At 36.2% G+C, this 17,338-nt stretch overlaps 1 protein-coding gene across 1 annotated transcript; it reads right to left on the bottom strand.

Annotated features, from left to right (window-relative positions):
- Window positions 1-1,660: 1,660 nt before the first annotated feature.
- Window positions 1,661-17,051, bottom strand: LOC127845350 (uncharacterized). The gene is made up of 19 exons (XM_052376212.1): window positions 16,930-17,051; window positions 16,085-16,495; window positions 15,830-15,962; window positions 14,518-15,682; window positions 14,086-14,320; window positions 12,906-13,877; window positions 11,468-12,822; window positions 11,132-11,320; window positions 10,531-11,038; window positions 10,275-10,391; window positions 9,676-9,986; window positions 9,407-9,514; window positions 8,365-8,518; window positions 7,974-8,157; window positions 6,279-7,897; window positions 5,157-6,088; window positions 4,498-4,819; window positions 3,831-4,373; window positions 1,661-3,629 (listed from the first exon to the last, which is right to left on the bottom strand). Exons 2-19 carry the CDS (start codon window positions 16,491-16,493, stop codon window positions 3,346-3,348), a joined length of 9,540 nt encoding a protein of 3,179 aa, XP_052232172.1. The 5' UTR covers window positions 16,494-16,495; window positions 16,930-17,051; the 3' UTR covers window positions 1,661-3,345.
- Between the last annotated feature and the right edge of the window lie 287 nt (window positions 17,052-17,338).

Below are 17,338 nucleotides of genomic sequence, written 5' to 3'. Positions count from 1 at the left end.
GGATCTTAACACGAACCGATTCCTTTAGTGGGAAAGACGATGGGTGTATTTTCATTTAAGTCTGAAGCAGCTAAGTTTTCTTGATTATTTTGACTCATTTGTCACTTAATATTCTGTTTGAATGAGTTTTTTTAAGTTATGGGTGTCATGTTTTTCGAGACTCTCACTTCCTGGAGATAATACCTCCAGCATATTAATTGTATTGAAATATTGGTATGTTTAAATGTCAGAGTTATTATTTTTTGTTGTCTTTCGTAATGAACGTTTAATTTTAAAGACATTCTAATTGTACGATTACTTAATACTTTCATTTTGGTGTGACTGGTTAGATGTTGAAGTCGGTTTAATATAGCTGTTAAATTCGTCATATGCATTTATATATTTCTCGGAATAGTTATGATTTATCAACATTCTTTTTAGGTGCTTTATGGATTTTATGGTTTGAGTGATTTGTTTGTTTCTTGTTGATGTCCGGGGTGTGTGCGGGATGCCTTTGATGTTTGTTTGTTATGTTAATTTGCGCAATGAAATTTATAATGTTTTAATTACATTTTTTACTAAAGAATACTTAATGTTTACAGTATAATATTAGCTGCTTATTTGTAGATTTCTCTAAAATTAGAGGTTTCGGGAGGTGATGAAGGCACCTAGACACCGGTCTCGAGCCATGGGTCCTCATACGTCCCCCTGCCATTAAAAGAAAAAATAAGAAAACAAAAATGGCAGTAGGGTTGCGTATCCCGCTCGCGGTTTTACCTGAATCGTTTATTACAACTGATTATTGTATGGGGTGTACGTGAAGTCATGTACACTTATCTTGATTGGTGGTGGTGGATGAATCTTGCAGATATTAGCAGCTTATTTGAACAAATTAATGTTTCAAATTTGTTAATTTATAATATTTAAGCAAGTTAGCGTGATTGATGGGCATTGGAGGCGTCCTGTGTACACTGTGGGCATCGGCGGTGATCAGTTTATTCAAACAGTAACTCTTTATTTGAGATATAAACTTGACGTCTAATTCTTATGAATACATTAATTTTTTTTCACATGACACACATGTGCATGTGAAGTATTCATAACTGCATGCCCTACAGCATTTAAATAGTATCGTTTCAGTTCTTTATACACCTGAACAAAGATGTTACACCGTTTCCAGTCGTCTCGAGACTCATCAACTGAGCGGTGCCGTTGAGGTCTATATCCATTGCACATATAACACATACGGGCATCAGAAGAATTGTTTTTTGCCTTTATATGTTGAAAGTCCTGTCAAATACAAGCACTCACTCCTATTTTGTCTTTGGTTTATTATTTGTATGATAATGATGATGATATAGGTTATAAAGATGATGAGATTTTAATAGTATTTTGAGAATAGAGAATAATAAATTTACTCATAACTATGAGTAAACAATATTTGACTGATTTCGGTATGTATAGATTTTTAATTCATTATATAACAATCGTCGTTCTTATCTTAGTATAATATTGCAAGCATGAAATGTTGACATTGAGTTCATGTTAACCCGCTATATTTCAAATAACAGTTCGTTGCCTTTTTCACTTTACAAATAGAACATTTTTACAACATTTGTACTGTTTTAAAATGAATATTTCTTCAAGAAAAAATGATAAATGTTATAAAGTTATAAAGAGATTTATGGTTAATAAATATATTTATTTAGATAAATACCTGAACCCTTAGTGTTTGGAATCGGTGTGTGGTGTTCTGCTATATAATTTATAATATTATACAAAGCAACACATCTTAAATTAATTTCATGACTGTGCCAATGGTGGGTTTTGTGAAGCATCGTCTATGAACGTCGGTTACTCACATTTCCGACCAAATGTATAGAATAAAAGTGACTAAGCGAAACCAACACACATTGCAAAATATTATGTACTGACTACTTAAACATATTTCCCAATATATCAAATTTACTGTATCCGACAATATGTAGTATTAAATAAACAGAAAGCCATTAAACCATAAAAGGAATGTTCCCATATATCAGATGTAAAATTGTAAATTTGGCACTGACAAAATAAGTTTAATAAATAAGGTATAATTATTTAAAGCAAACGAAAGGCAGACTACTGATATTTTAAAACTGAAAAATCGTTTTAAAAGAATATGTTATTTAGTTTGAAGATAACACAAATAACTAAGAATTGATGTCGGCAAAATAAAAATAGCATGGTTCCTTTTTATGTGTTAACCATTAAGTCGTTCTAACTGATGTTTGTTTTCACCGGATTCAATGTTTTGTAATGGAATTTTACGTTGTCCACAACTTTAAAAACAAACAACAAAAACTCATATAGCTTCATACACAAAACTATACTTCTAATAATCGTGTCTTTGTTTGTAGTCTGTCGTGTCGATATTGCTGTTTTTTATTTTAAGTTTGTGAATTCGAAAGTCTATGTACAGGTCCCATACATGCATGTTATAGTAACATAAGCAAAACATTTCAAAGCAATCTTAATACACAATCCAGTAGAATAAGAGAGTAGCGAAAAAAACAAGCACACAATAAAGCAAAAGTATTCGACTACAAAAACATACATTATTTGCGATTATTATTATTATAAACAAGCTATTGACGCTCGATTGGTCATTGTCGGCTCGGGTACTACTTAAATGTAACACGGCAACTCTTACGTATACTTAAATATACCCCGCGTACGAAAAATATACTAACACGTAACCGGCGAATGTATACCGTACCCGATTTTTATTCCCGCCAGAAAACCGAAGTCGTAAAACGCGCTTAGGAATACGAAAACAATCTCTTTGAACAATCTGCCTAATCATGCTTTCTGAGTAAGAGTTTCGATAATATAGAGGCCATTTTACAGAACATTGAGATACAAATGGACATAATAAATTTGAAAACATTAGCCGACAACGACCAATTTAGCGTTAGAATCCCCGGGTACGTTTCAGTATATTTACCGTAATCGGGGTACCTTTAAGTGTGCATAAGAATACCCGGGGTACATTTAAGTAGTATCCGAGCCGACAATGACCAATCAAGTGCTATTGACTATTAAAAAAGTACTAAAATAATACAATCATTATATGACAAATATTAAAATCGGATTAATACTAAAACCTTAGATATATACATATACAAAAGATTAAAATTATAAAGCAAACATGCGTATTTTCGGTTTTCTCTGACGAAGAATGGTTTAAATAATATTTTATGATTATCCAAGGTAAGGTTTCTTAGCTTACGATTGTTCGTGACTCTATATGCATGTAAGGCAATGCAAACAACAAGATAATGTGGAGGCAAGGGAATGTAACACTATTCACTAAACAAGTTAACGTCACAGTTTGTGCAATGTATTGTATGTTGTAAACATACCCGTGGTGTATGTACAACTCACTTTTATGTACAGCTTGTTCAGATTTGGAGCAACAAGCGTTGATGATGGAACGATGATGTCATACACGTGGTCACGTGTGTAGTTTACGTCAGCGATATCCGAAAATCCGTCACGTGACCCAACAACCAGACTGTAGTGCGTTGGTACTCCTGTGATTGTGTCGAAGACATTTTCCCAATCGAGAGTTAATTTGCCATTTACGAAAACAGCAGATATATTGGATCCTAAAAATCGAAAAGGTGCTTATATTTTTATGTATTCCGAAGGGAAAGGTTATAACAACGCTTTCAATTGATTTCATAAGTTGAACAAGATTATTATATATTTTTCCACATCCTTTACACATTACACTACATAAATTAATGTGGTGAGTTTTTAATACTAGGGACTAAGAAATAAAAAAATCAAGATTCGATAACGCACACCTGTGAGCGCTGGTGGTTCTGAAGCTACAATTAGCGAGGACTTGACACCAGAACTGGCGAATCCTCCGCCATTTACTGCATAAATTTCTGCCGTGTATGTCTCGCCTGATGTCAACTTTAGATGCTCATTGGAGCACATGTCCTTTAGACCTGCATCAGTCCAGTCCACAACAATATCACCATTGCTTTGGATACGATACCTGTAGGATGTTATCTCTGAAGGATCTTCGAAGTTGTTCCATTCCATCTGCAATATGCTTGAATTAGACTGCGCAGAAGACTGGGCGGGTAATGGAGCAGTCATAGAAAAAGAGTCCTTCCCACTTGGCACAAACCTAACGAAGGCGTGCGAGTTGTTGGGCGGTTCAAGGTAGATGATCACTGGTCTCGATACTAAGGTCGTGGCGATTTCGACCTTGTTCACACATTTGACCGTAACAAAGACTCTGTCGCCATGAGAAAGGTTCAAAATGTCTGACTGACAAAACTGCGATGTATCCGAATCCTTTTCCTCCTGTATATCAGCTGACAGAGGTGTAGATCCTAGGAAACAAAGTTTGAACAATACAATGCCATTATCAAATAACATGAATAATTATATTTTTCTTATTGAATAATATGAAATTTTAAATACATATGTAGGAAAAATGACTTATCAAGTTTTTACCCATTCTACAGCTGCAGTATTGAACATCAGATTCATCATCTCGTGCTTGCCATGTCGTTAGCATTGTTGCAGAATTACCTGTTATAACGGAAACGGCAACACCAATATCGCTGACAAAAGGAGGGGTGTGATCTATTATAAGCGCTTTACCAGAATGGAAAACAGACGTGAGGCTAGCGTGGTTCTCGGCTATTACAGTAATATATATTGGTGTCCCATGCACAAATGGCGCGGTAATTACTGCGAAGTTATTGCGATTGTGTAGCTCAAACAAGGATTTGATCTGAAAACCCCCTTCAGTTGCACCGGCTCCAATAGACACCTAATAAATACAAATAATGATTCAATACACCACATTTCAGACATTTGAGAATCGTGAACATACTATAACAGAAAAATAAAAACAATAATTTATCATTTTATTAGAGTGCCGCTTCATGCTAGACGTGTCTAACCCACTTGATAGAGCATGTGGATGTCTATCCGGGGATCATGAGTGAAAATTCAATACAGTATTTGAAGTATTTGTAAACAAAAAAATAAGATTATCTTGCCCTGTAAAATTAGGCACATGTTACATAATTATATTAATAAAGTATTGCAACAACATAAAAACAAACCAAACAAATAAACCAAGTAACAAATAAACATGCTCTCACCGTCTTTAACTCGCTTTCCGGGTCCAGTATTCCCAAGGACACAGTCAGCGAATAGGGGCCTATTTGGTTTACAGAAAGAGCAGCGGAATTATTTTCTACCTGTCTACACTCTTCAAAGAAAACAATATGAATTAATTTATCGGCAAGTGTTGTTCCTAATTCAATTGTAATGGTTTGAAACGTTGTTGACGGAGATATAAACGTGTGATGATATTCGAATGATCCATCATGACGTTTCTGTAATTGTAAGGGCAAATTGTATTTGTCCATCTGGAGAATTGGGTATAACTCATACGTCACGTTGTTTATCTTTCCGTGAATAACATACATGTTATCTTTTGTGAGGTTTGCGTTGAACAACACAAAGAGACTGTCATTCGTAACTGTGCGAGAAACATCAATTTGAATAGATTTAGTGGATCCACAGTAAACACCTTTTGGTGGAGTCGAATCGACTGTTTGTTTGGGGGATCTTACAGTTGCACTTTCATGACCTGCTGCGTCAACAGCTTTCACGAATCCAAAATAAGACTCGCCGTGAACGAGGTTTAAATTTGTGAAGGAAAATTTGTTTGATAAACCAACATTTGTAAAGATAATATTTGATTCATTGGATTCACCGTCTTTGGCAAACGCAACTAGATAGTGCTTAATGCCAGATAAATGATCTTGGAATCCGTGCCAGGACAGGTCAAAGGTTGAAGTCGATTTCTGAAAAGCTGAGCTCTTGTGTTCAATTGTATTAAACACAACCCCGTTGATGGGAGTATCTGTATCAATAATGAATCCATCCGATGCTAATGCGGTGTGTAGCCCAACACTATTAACAGCAATGACTGTAAAGTAATAGCGCGTGCCTGGATTGAGATAAATGTTATCAAGACTTATGTTTGTTGCCAGTCCGACATCAATTTGTTGAAGTATATCATCATCTGAAATGTATTTAATGAAATTGTCTTTTCAACAGAAATTTATTGAACTGTCAAACATATTTATCAGAAACACATAAAAAGAAGCATTAGGGTTTATACGAAGCTTCCGTAATACTGGTTAAGGAGTCCTTTTAAACAATCGTGTAAATTGTGTAACGTATATCGTTATGAATTGAAAAATCTTTCTTACTGTGAGGTGATGTTCCAAGGCTGACGATGAAATGATCAATGAAGCTCTGCGGTTCAGCAAACACATCGTCCCAACAGGCCATGATTTTGTCCGTCCAGTCAATAAAGTCCAAGTCTTGAAGACAATTACCTTCTCTGATATAACGACTACGTCTGACATTGGGTGGGGTTTGATCTATCATGATTGGAGCCGACTTGAACACAGTGTATGTACTTTCGCTATACCAAGCTCTCACATATATGACATAGCGCTCCGCATGTATCAATGAACGATTTACTGGTAGGCAATGAATAAATTCTAACCTTTGACCAACATCAGTCCATGGGTTTTCTAGTTTCAGATCGTACACCCCTTCGCCTATAGCGGATCCATTTACGCCGATGCTCCATTCAAAGCGATGAATAATTTCGGAAGTACTTTCTCTATTTGTTTGTGACCAGTGTCCGCTCAGACATGCTGATGAAGCTGATAGATTAAGAATTTCTCCCGCTAGTCCCCAAAATACATCATATGTTCGGATATTTGGATTCTGCGTATCTGTGCTTGAGATATCAGTGCATGTAACGTTGGTGTTTTCTTCTACACAAGGGCGATCTATAACTGCGCACGTACAATCCTTGTTACAAAAATGTATGTCGCATGAATGTTTTTCGATTTCCAAAATTCCCATTTCATTTCTAGATGTCTCAGATAAAATATTCACAGTGACCCTTGCAATCGAACTGTTTAGCCCGACATTGTTCTGCGCCCATATCGAAAGAATAATGGATTCGTCAGGAGACATACTTTCAGTCAGTACGAATGAAGTTTGAACCCTTTCATTTTGATTAGAATTTTTAATTATTATTTCTCCATTTGAAAGTTCACTGAAGCTGTAGGACCGCGAGACCGTCACGTAGTAGTTTTCAATTCCAGACTCCTTGTCGTGGAACCCGTACCATGTAAGGGTTACATTTGTGACTTTATTTCCAAGTGTATCATTGTTGTTCGTCCACGTCAAAGGTGATTTAAATCCACCGAGGTGCGGTGGAGTAGAATCAATTAAAAGGTCGTTTGTTTGTTCAGAAGAGCAAAGTCCGGCGGCGTTGCACGATGTTACAATAGCATAGTATTTGTCACCGTCATTTAGCCAATTCTTTCCATCTAAACTGATAGTCACGTGGCGTTCCGATCCTAAGACAAGCCTCTCAACAGGCGTGTGACCTTCGTGGTGCGTTTTCAAAGAAATCTCATGGCGAATAATAGGACTGACGCCGTCCTTAAATTCCCATTCGAGATGTAATATGGATTTTTCCCATTGTGACGGTTTACCATTTGCAGAGTTGTATTTGAGTAAGAATTTCGGAGCTTTCACAGCAACTGGGGGTGTATCGTCAATAATGAAAATATCAGACGCTTCTAATACATTCATTCCGACTCCATTGAATGCCCAAACTGTTGCAATAAGTGAAGTATTAATTGGGAGCCTTATATTGGAGATTATGATTGAAGAGTGGAGCAGTCGATTTGATAGCGCAACAACGTCACAATCGCCCTTAGGGGTTGACACACATACTTCAAAATGATCTATATCTGATTGCGGATCTTCGAAACCTTGCCAATTTATTCTAATAGATGATCTGCAAAAACAAAAGTGAGGTTAGTTTTGCATAATATTAAATGCATATTGAAAAGAACCGTTGTGAATTAACTTACCGATGTCCCAAATATTTATCATGACCTGCTCCTGGTCCGACATGTATAAGACCGCGTACTGGGGGTGAGTTGTCCACAATAAGGCCGTCCGATACACGTCTGGTGCAAAGGTTTGCATTGTTACACGCTTCCACGGTCACAAAGTATTTTTTGCCAGGAACAAACGGACCATTCCATGAAACTTCTGCAATATATGAGTATATATTCATGAATACGTAAAAATGTTAAAAACAAGACTAGAGTCTTTTAATGTAAAAACATTCGTGTAGTTAAATTTTTCCGATAACATTTATGAACTGCATGGTACAATAAGTTCAATAACTATCTAACACGCTGTATGTGTTTACAGCTTGTGTTGTTATATTAAGGAGAATAATACCATCCCCATTACCTGTCATCATTCCAACATCTTTTAGCGGTTTTACATCGGTATCATATGGTTCAGTTCCAAGGCCCACTCTGAAGAATGCTAAGCCACTCTCTGGGTCGTAGAAATCTTTCCAATATGCGTTGATAACGTAGATATCACTTTGGTAATCAATTTCCTGAAAGTCGTCACAAGCTTCTAAGTTTTATTATGGCTGGATGCGGAAGAAAAAGAATGAATTATTGCCGTTTGATAAGTTTGCATTTCTAAAAATATCCATTACACCAAACTTATGTGTGTTGCATTATGTTCGCGCATCACGTTTTGGCATTTATGATTGTATTGTCTATCTAGATAGTTACATTTATTTGAGATCCTTTAAGAAGTTTGTTTCGTTAATGATGCATTCTGGAGTAAGTATGAGGGTTTTCTAGCATTCAAACCGGTTTACACTCCAATGCTTAGAAAGTAATAGAAAATACCAAGAATTTCCCTCTGGATAGAATTTCTGTAGTTTCATTGTTTGATATTTTATTTCAACAATATGAACCTTTAATATCATTAAACGTATCGATTCCTTAATTTATTTCAATAATTGCTATAACACATACTTAATCAACATAGAATGATCAGTTGCAGTCCATGGTATAATAATCATGCAAAGTGATCTCATAAAAAACACAATGGTTTACATCGCTAGGCGAATAAATGACAGTGTGGAGAATACACCACAATGTCCTATTTATGGGTAGGATGTGCTGTATGTGATTTTACAAAGGAAAACGGAATTTGGACCCTAAGTTCCTATCACATTATTCTGTGCTAGTCTTACAAGAAAAACTGACATGTAACTGTACTTTTCTACAAATACTTTAAGATCGGGCATACTATGCAATTTATCAGCTTTAGTTACATATGTGTTCAATTAGAACAATATGATCAGCACAAGTGGTTACTGGCATATCGCCCATCTTTAGTAATATATCTCGGGTTTAAGTCTTTCAGTAAGTGTTCAGTCTAAGAATGGGTTAAACTTTGGTCAATTATACTTATTTATAACCAATACCCCAGCTCCTTTGATCCCATCGAGAACGTGCCCTCCAGTGGGAGAGGTTCGATCCAATACAAATCGTGTTGATACAGATTGTGAAACTAACCCTGCTCGATTGATCGCCTAAAAAGGATACAATTTTTATATATTCAGATACATTCACAGCAGTTAATTATGCGAATTTAAGTACATAATTTGCGAACTAAACTACTTGTCCAGTTTGTTTCATAGAAGAATATGTCTGGAAATATAACAAAATTATTGAAATAATGCCGATAACATACTTGCACAATAATGAAATAAAGATGACCATCGATCATCTGCGCTAAATTCAGTTCAAAATAATCAGTGAAAACTTTAGTTTTCGAATTGATATCTGTTATCCCTTCGATTGTACCAATGCCAACATTAAAATAGTCCAAGCCACTATGCGGATCTGAAAATCCTTCGAAACGAACAGTTGCTAGTTCTTGGTTGATAAATATATTTCTCTGAAGGTTGTTTAAAATTGTTATTCTGCCACATAAAGGCGGTGATGTATCTATGATCAACTCCATGGACTCCGAGCCGGTAGACAAACCGGCATAATCCGTTGCTGGAAAATATCATTTCGATTCTTACAAATACTAAATACCCTTAAAAAATATATATATATATATATATAATTTAAAATGAGTTTTCGATAAATAAAACTCTATAGTACGTGATGATGTAAATAAAAGAAACGCATGACGTTATCATATTTTCATTATCTTGCGTTTATGATGCATGTTAAAGCATGCAAAAGTTGGAGTTCCCACAAAACCACTTTGCAATTAAACAAAAGAGAATCAAGTACGGCTTTATATTTTTATATCAACATATTGACTATAAAACTGTATACCAATGACTGTGAAGAATATTTGACTTCCATCAGAGGGGTTTGACAGATTCAACATTACAGATGTTTCCATTCCAGTTGTAACAATGTCCATAATATTATTTGAACCGGCTTTTGTGCCTGAATATAGATATATGCTTATTTAAAAAAATGAATTAAATGTTTAAATAAATCTTGATTGAATCAAATTCCACATGCATATACAAGCAAGTATATACACAAATAACAAGTGATGCAAAAACTGTATAATATTACTTGCCTGCTCTTATAGAGAAATTATGCAGTTTTTCTGGGTAACCAAATACGGTGGCATCAATGTTGTCATCGAATCCAGTCCATGTTACAATGACGTGTTGTGGATTTGTGATAAACCCTCTGTGGTTGTGGACATGCACATCTCCTTTTGTGGGTGGAGAACTGTCTAATATGAATCCATTGCTGCACGACGATATTTCTTCTAGAATTTCAGTGAAATACTCACGTTCTATCACAGTGTAATTCGAGTGCGCGCATATGAAATATAATTCATTGAGTGTTATATATTGCTTGTCCAATTCTATGTATCCATTGTCTGTTTCGTTCTTTACAACGCAGTTTATGTCGGAATTACACGTTTGTGGCACGTACTGCAACTTCATAAGGTACCATGAAACTGAGCGTTCTGAACCATACATCAATGCACCGGTCACTGACGAATTGGAATTACCTATGTTTATTTCTGTGTGAAGAAGGACATAGTGCTGACCAATGTTAGAACTTGACAGCACCTGAAAATTAAATAAAGACACATTTACATAGCAGAGTGTTATGTGTAATGGTAATCTTGTGTGTAATTGTACTAAATAACCCATCGAGTTTACCTTTTTGATGTATACCCAACTGTCTGACGACGAATCAAAATCATACACAGAAGTTTTTGAATAGGACCAACTCTCACTTTTATTCATCTTCTGACAATATGTCATTGCTAAACCACTCACAGAAAACAGCCGGACGCACAGAAAATATGTCAGATATCCGTGGCCTGGGAGGAGAACGCACTTCGCAACCTGTAAGATATCGTGTGTGAAAAAAAATACTTTTCCCCAAATAAGAATACATTCATAAATTGTTTGTTTTATTCAACTTCAATAAACTTTGTGTTTTACTTCTAAGAATCTATGCTTCAATGTTATAAAGGGATAAATTAAACATACATTAACGGGTGTTCCATTGGGCAGTACATTTTCCCAAACAGACAATAGTTGACCAGCTGTGTCGTCACGACTTATAGACCATTGGTAGAAAGCAATGTTGTCGCTGTGTCCGATGATTTCCCATGACGCTTGAATATCAACGCACTGCCCAGCCTTTGCGACTTTAACTTTAGTGTTTATCAACGAAATACCTGGAGCTTCAAGTTCGATTGTAAATTTCCTTGAGTAAATAGGACTAAGGCATCTTATTTTGTTGCACAACTGAACGCTGGCCATATACCGTGTTTGTGCTTTAAAATTTAAATCATTGAATGTAATATCCAATGAACCATCGGGTTGTTGAGGTGGCGCGAAAATAGTTTGAAGATCCGAGCCGTTACCGGACACATATTCTAGTATTGAAACTGCAAATACAACATCCTTGATCGTTGCGGTATTACTGAAGGACCAGCTTATATTCAGTTGCTTGTTATTTGGAAGGATATTTTGAGCAGGGCATTTACTGATTTTCAAACGCAATGTAATGTCTTTTGAAATGTTTAGCTGTATGTGTAGGGTAGGTTTCTCGGCATAAGGGATCAGAACATATTTATTATCTTCGAGTTGGAGTAAAGCTTCACTTGTATTAATGCTCAGTAAATTTTGCCATTCACTGTTTTCCATAGACAAAACATATCGCTGCCCGATAAACAAAGTAAATGGAAGCTTGATGAACGTACTGTCGTTAGCAATTGAAACGTTTATTGCCAAGACATTTGTGGAGAAGCAATCTTTGCCGATTTTAATTTCTAGTTTATTTTTCAGATAATGTTCATCAAATATTCGTACTCCGTTAGACGCTGATACTGTGGTTCCTCCGCTACAGCTTGCTTTTACAATGAAAAAGTATACTTTGCCGTTAACAATTGCACTTGAATTAAGACAGATTCTGCTCACCTCAAACGTGCTCTGAAATGGAACTACATCTGCAATTGTGCGATATAATCCTATCCCCACTTCCAGAGAAATATTTTCATGATGTTTAAATCCCATCCACCGAGCACACATAGTGTGTTCAGTAAAATGGACATCAATATCTGTTGAAGTGTTCACCATGTCTGGATCCAAATCCAACACATATCCGTGTCCTGGCGGAAATCGCGAGGGCAACGAGAACGTTTCGGTTCTGATTGACGTAAAGTGACCGGCATTGTTGTATATGTGAATGTTGATATAGAAAAGAAGTCCATCTCCCGTGTCCTGATTTTGGAGGCGATACAATGGGTATTTGAAGCAGCCTCCGGTATACGGGGGGCAAGGGGACGACGACTCTAATCGCCATTCAAGAAGTGGACTGGAAACTCTTTCGTCATGACCTAAAGGATGTAAATGGGATTTATTGTATGTAATTATAAATTGCATTCATGTATTTCCTTCACAGATAAATACAACAACCTACCAAATTGAAATACCAGTTGGTCTATTTGGGCTGTCTGTTCATCATCATAGAATGTATCTGATTCCCAGGCAAACACGATTGTGTCTACATCGATAGTTACTCGCGGAATGTATTTGTATCGCGGCAGTGTTTGGTCGATCAATATAGGACCCAACGTTGCGATAGACGACAATCCTGCTTTGTTGACTGTTTTGATGAAGACATAGAACGGGTCATCTGATCCAATTGCTTCATGTTGATGTTTAAAGTATGGTTTTCTATCGGTAGAAACATAGTCCACCAAACTTGGAGAATCTTTTTCTGTCGCATCAAGACCAAGCCCTACATAAAAGTCATCAATTTGACTCCCTGATTCTTCCACTGCCCAATTCAGCACAATATGGTCGTTGGGCATGTAGACAACCGTTTCGTTAGAGTACAAAGACAGTTGTTGACAAAGGATATCCGATATATCACGATCTTTGTTCTCTAATGTATGAGTAGCAAGGTAGTCAGCCAACATTGTTTCCGTTGTCAAATTGCAGATGCTTAAACATGTTGTAGTTTTGTACAATGGAACTTTTTGAAAGTTCGATTGTAATAAATATGGTAGTCCTTTTTGGCAGATAATGGTTTCCGTCCATGCTGAATGCTCAAGTGTTAAGTTGTGGATAATAGAAGCTGAGATATCTCGTGTGATTCCATCCGAACAAACAGGCTTTGATGACTCCATGGCATAGTTAAGAGCAATAATGGTCACGAACCGTTTACCTGTGAAATTTGCTGGAAGACGAACTGACGTCTCTGTAAGATCTCTATATACCATTATCTCAGTAACTTCTGTAAAGTTGTACAGTTCCTCTTTAGTCAAGCATCTGGCGGCAAGCCCTAACCTGTAGAGTTTGATTCCACTTTCATGGTCAATAAAGCCATGCCAGTGTACAATAAAGGAATCCTCACTTGTGTAGTCGATATCTTTGTAGTCCACAGGACCTATATCGAAAGATGTAAACAATGTTAACAAAGTTTTATATACTGGAACTTCTTAATGGAATCTGTTATCAAGGGCATTTAGCGAGTGGCGTCAAAATAATAATGAAGATTATTATATTATTGCATGATTTATTAATGAACGTTACATTATTGTTTTCGCTGGGACAATAACACTGTATAGTTTCAAAGCTCGAATTTGGTTCAATACCTTCATAAATTACTCCTTCTTCTGGTGGAGAGTCGTCAACAAGTACATCAATGTGCTCTGTTGTTGTTAGCAAGGCATTGTTAGTGACAGTTATTGTGAAGAAGTAGTTCCTGTTGTGGTTCCCTGTATCTTTATCTGTTTCAACGAGTTTATTCAGCGGGATTGAGTAGTTGAAATGTTCACACTTTCCTATATCCGGACAATAGCACTCTACATTTCCAGTAGGGCAAGTTGCCTGAAATAAAGTAACGATCTTTATAATATGAAGATGTATGCACACTTTAAATATAAAGTCATATATCAGTTCACGTGTTGATATTGATAATGTTAACACTTTGCATTCCATAAACCAAATGCATGTTAGTATGTGTAGGTAACATAATCGATTTATTAGGAAACAAACAAACATAAAAATTGCTATATTAAACGTACGTTTTTAATCTGTCCTACAGGTAAATAACCACTTGTTAACACAGTTGACGTATCGGCGATTCCGAACTCCCACTTAATTTTGTACAGTCCGCTATGTGGGTCCAATGCGTCGAACGTCATCTGCATCTTCGACAAATCGGTGCTGTTGTGAACATATAACATTTCATAACTATCTTTCTTCAACCAAATGTTGTTTATATGAGGTGGCGAGCGATCTATGTAAACGGTTCTAGACTCATTGAAAGTGTTGTCGACAATATCTACTGGACGAATGTTGAATATATAGGTCTGTCCGTCAGCAACATTCAAATTGGTACAAAACCGTTGATTCAGAAAGTCCGGTACGAGTTGTTCTACCGAGAACGCGTCATTGTTGAGTTTCCATGATACGAAATATTGTAGTATTCCATGCACATTCGGTGTACCATTTACGGGAAGAAGGCCAGATTTTTGTTCATATACGCCGGTAATATGACCATGGGACTCTATTGGATTGAAAAGTTTATTTTGCAAATAGAACATGTTGATGAAATAGTTTTTCCAAATCAGACATATTTCATTGTGATGTGTTTGCCAAGTGAAGTTTGTCTTTGGCGATGCTGAATCAAATTGAAAGGGATTGTCGTTCCATGTTTCAATGAAGCTCGTGTTGTCGTACAACATAAACCTTCTACTGTGGCGAACGTTATCTGCAATATCTTTGACCTCTAGTGTTATACAATACAATCGTGGTGAATCGGATATTAGATTCAGCTCCATTTTATGGTCATTTGATGAAAGTACTTTTCTGGTATATATGTTCTTTGTATAATCAACTTGCAAAGATCCGTTGGACGGAGGTACTTCGTTGACAGTTATTTGGTAACTTTCAATTGTCGATGCTGTTTTACTTGCTCCTCCATTAGGAACTGGATCCACCCAACCGTTGAATTGAATTAACGACACTGTAGATCGTGTTACTCGCTTCTGAAGCGTTATCGGTTCTGATGAGCATGATCCCAACATGGAACAATGCTCTGGTGGTGCGTTATCGTATCTGTAACACACTGTCCTTTGTTGTTTGACCTTCGTATAAGGAACTGGTCCTGATGAGGTAAGCGTATCTGCCCTTGTATCAATGCTTTTTAAGTAGCCTCCCGCCCTTGCTTCAAACTCCAAACAAATTCTGCAGTATAAAATACATTTTCAAAGATAAGCAATGTAACTCATTACCTTTTATATTGAAAACATTATTTTTCTCCAGAAACATTTATGTTTTCATAGCAAATATGTGTTTATATCGACTTAAATGCTATAATATAAACTGTCTTACGCCTCTCCGTTTTGTAGATTATACTTTGCCTGATCGACAGTTATATGCCCCGAGTCATGTTGTGCTTTTGTCACGCTTGTGCTTGATGATGTATCAACAAACTGTGTATGGGTGGACTTTGCTTGATAGGAACCTTCAATAAGTCAACATAATTATGACTTTTTATAATATATAATATGAATAAAACATACTTTCTTTATAACTAATAAGCTCACATACATGAGTGTTAAATGCAAGATGTAGGGAAACAGTTACCTGTCACTGCCTGTACCTTTACGTTTATTGTTGTATCGCTTATGCCAAATGCTTCCTCTGCGATGAAAGATGGTTTGTTAAGTGAAACATTTATTGAAAATTCCGAAGACATTTTAAACTCCATAATTTTCGGTTGGAAGTTGCCGTACATATCATCAAGGTGTTGACATGCTGTTGAATTGCTAGTGCTCATCGCTCGTTTCTTTTCGCCCTTATGTCCAACTGCTACAGTGTCGCATGTCAAAATATCGGGAGTTATGTTTGGCTGACACGTTGTTTCCCCGGCATCTATCGAACCGTAGTCAACAATTAACCGTTTAACAAAGCCATCCGCACACTGACAGTCCTTGGTCAGTCCGGTTGTGCTGCATGTTCCGGGCCAGCAATAGTGATTGTTCCACGCGCACATACCTAAGATATGCAGGTTTCTACCATTTAGCTGAATGTGTTTCTGTTTAATATATTTATGATTACCAATAAGTGTATTATCATTCATAAACATTCCCTATGGCGCAGTGTTATTTAACATAGTCTTAAGAATGTACACACTGGTTTAAGTAATATTAACACATAATTAACCTGTATATTTTATAGCTTCATGCTAATTATTTAAGTTATAAAAATGTTTTTATATTACATGTATATTACAAAGACAGTTAAAAAAATCGGATTTATATATTTTAGATGATCTGAAGAAAATAAATAAAAGTACTTTCTTTACATATACAAATCGTTTTACCAACTAAAAAAGTTTATTATCAAAATGAAAATTCAAAGGAACATATGCGTTGTGTTTTACGCATATGTAAAGATTGTTACATATACAAATGTGTAACGCCTCTTACGTTGACATTCCGTATCTCGATTCCATCTCGTAAATATCGACTTGTTTTCATAGCATTCATTGCATACAGTGTTGTAGGCATTTGTGCAGCTTCGGTGCTTACACTGGGTGATGGCTGGGCATTCTGAAAAACAGCTTGGGAAACAACTTAACACGCTGAAATGCATATGGAGAGGGTCGGGAATTTCAAGGTCGTTCAGTGCAAGACAAATGAGCTATACTGATTAACACAACATGATTATACTAATTTTATCAAACACATCACACCCATGTTTCAATGTATCGCGAATTATGTTTTGATGTTCCTTTCCTCGTGTCACGGATCGTAAATATTGTTGTGACAGTTAATGAAAGGTCAATGCAACGAAAATGACAGAAATATGTTCATTTTATAACTCAGTTACTATAAC

The sequence above is a fragment of the Dreissena polymorpha genome, chromosome 9, assembly GCF_020536995.1.
Source record: "Dreissena polymorpha isolate Duluth1 chromosome 9, UMN_Dpol_1.0, whole genome shotgun sequence".
NCBI lineage: Eukaryota > Metazoa > Mollusca > Bivalvia > Myida > Dreissenidae > Dreissena > Dreissena polymorpha.
This window is presented reverse-complemented; position numbering and strand designations above follow the sequence as displayed.

Excerpts from the sequence above, each read along its gene's own strand:
- LOC127845350 (XM_052376212.1), bottom strand. The coding sequence starts at position 16,493 with ATGTGCGCGTGGAACAATCACTATTGCTGGCCCGGAACATGCAGCACA. Across the intron at positions 4,820-5,156 it reads CGGAAAGCGAGTTAAAGACG|GTGTCTATTGGAGCCGGTGC; the intron begins GTGAGAGCATGT and ends TGTATTTATTAG. Across the intron at positions 4,374-4,497 it reads ATACTGCAGCTGTAGAATGG|GATCTACACCTCTGTCAGCT; the intron begins GTAAAAACTTGA and ends TTTGTTTCCTAG.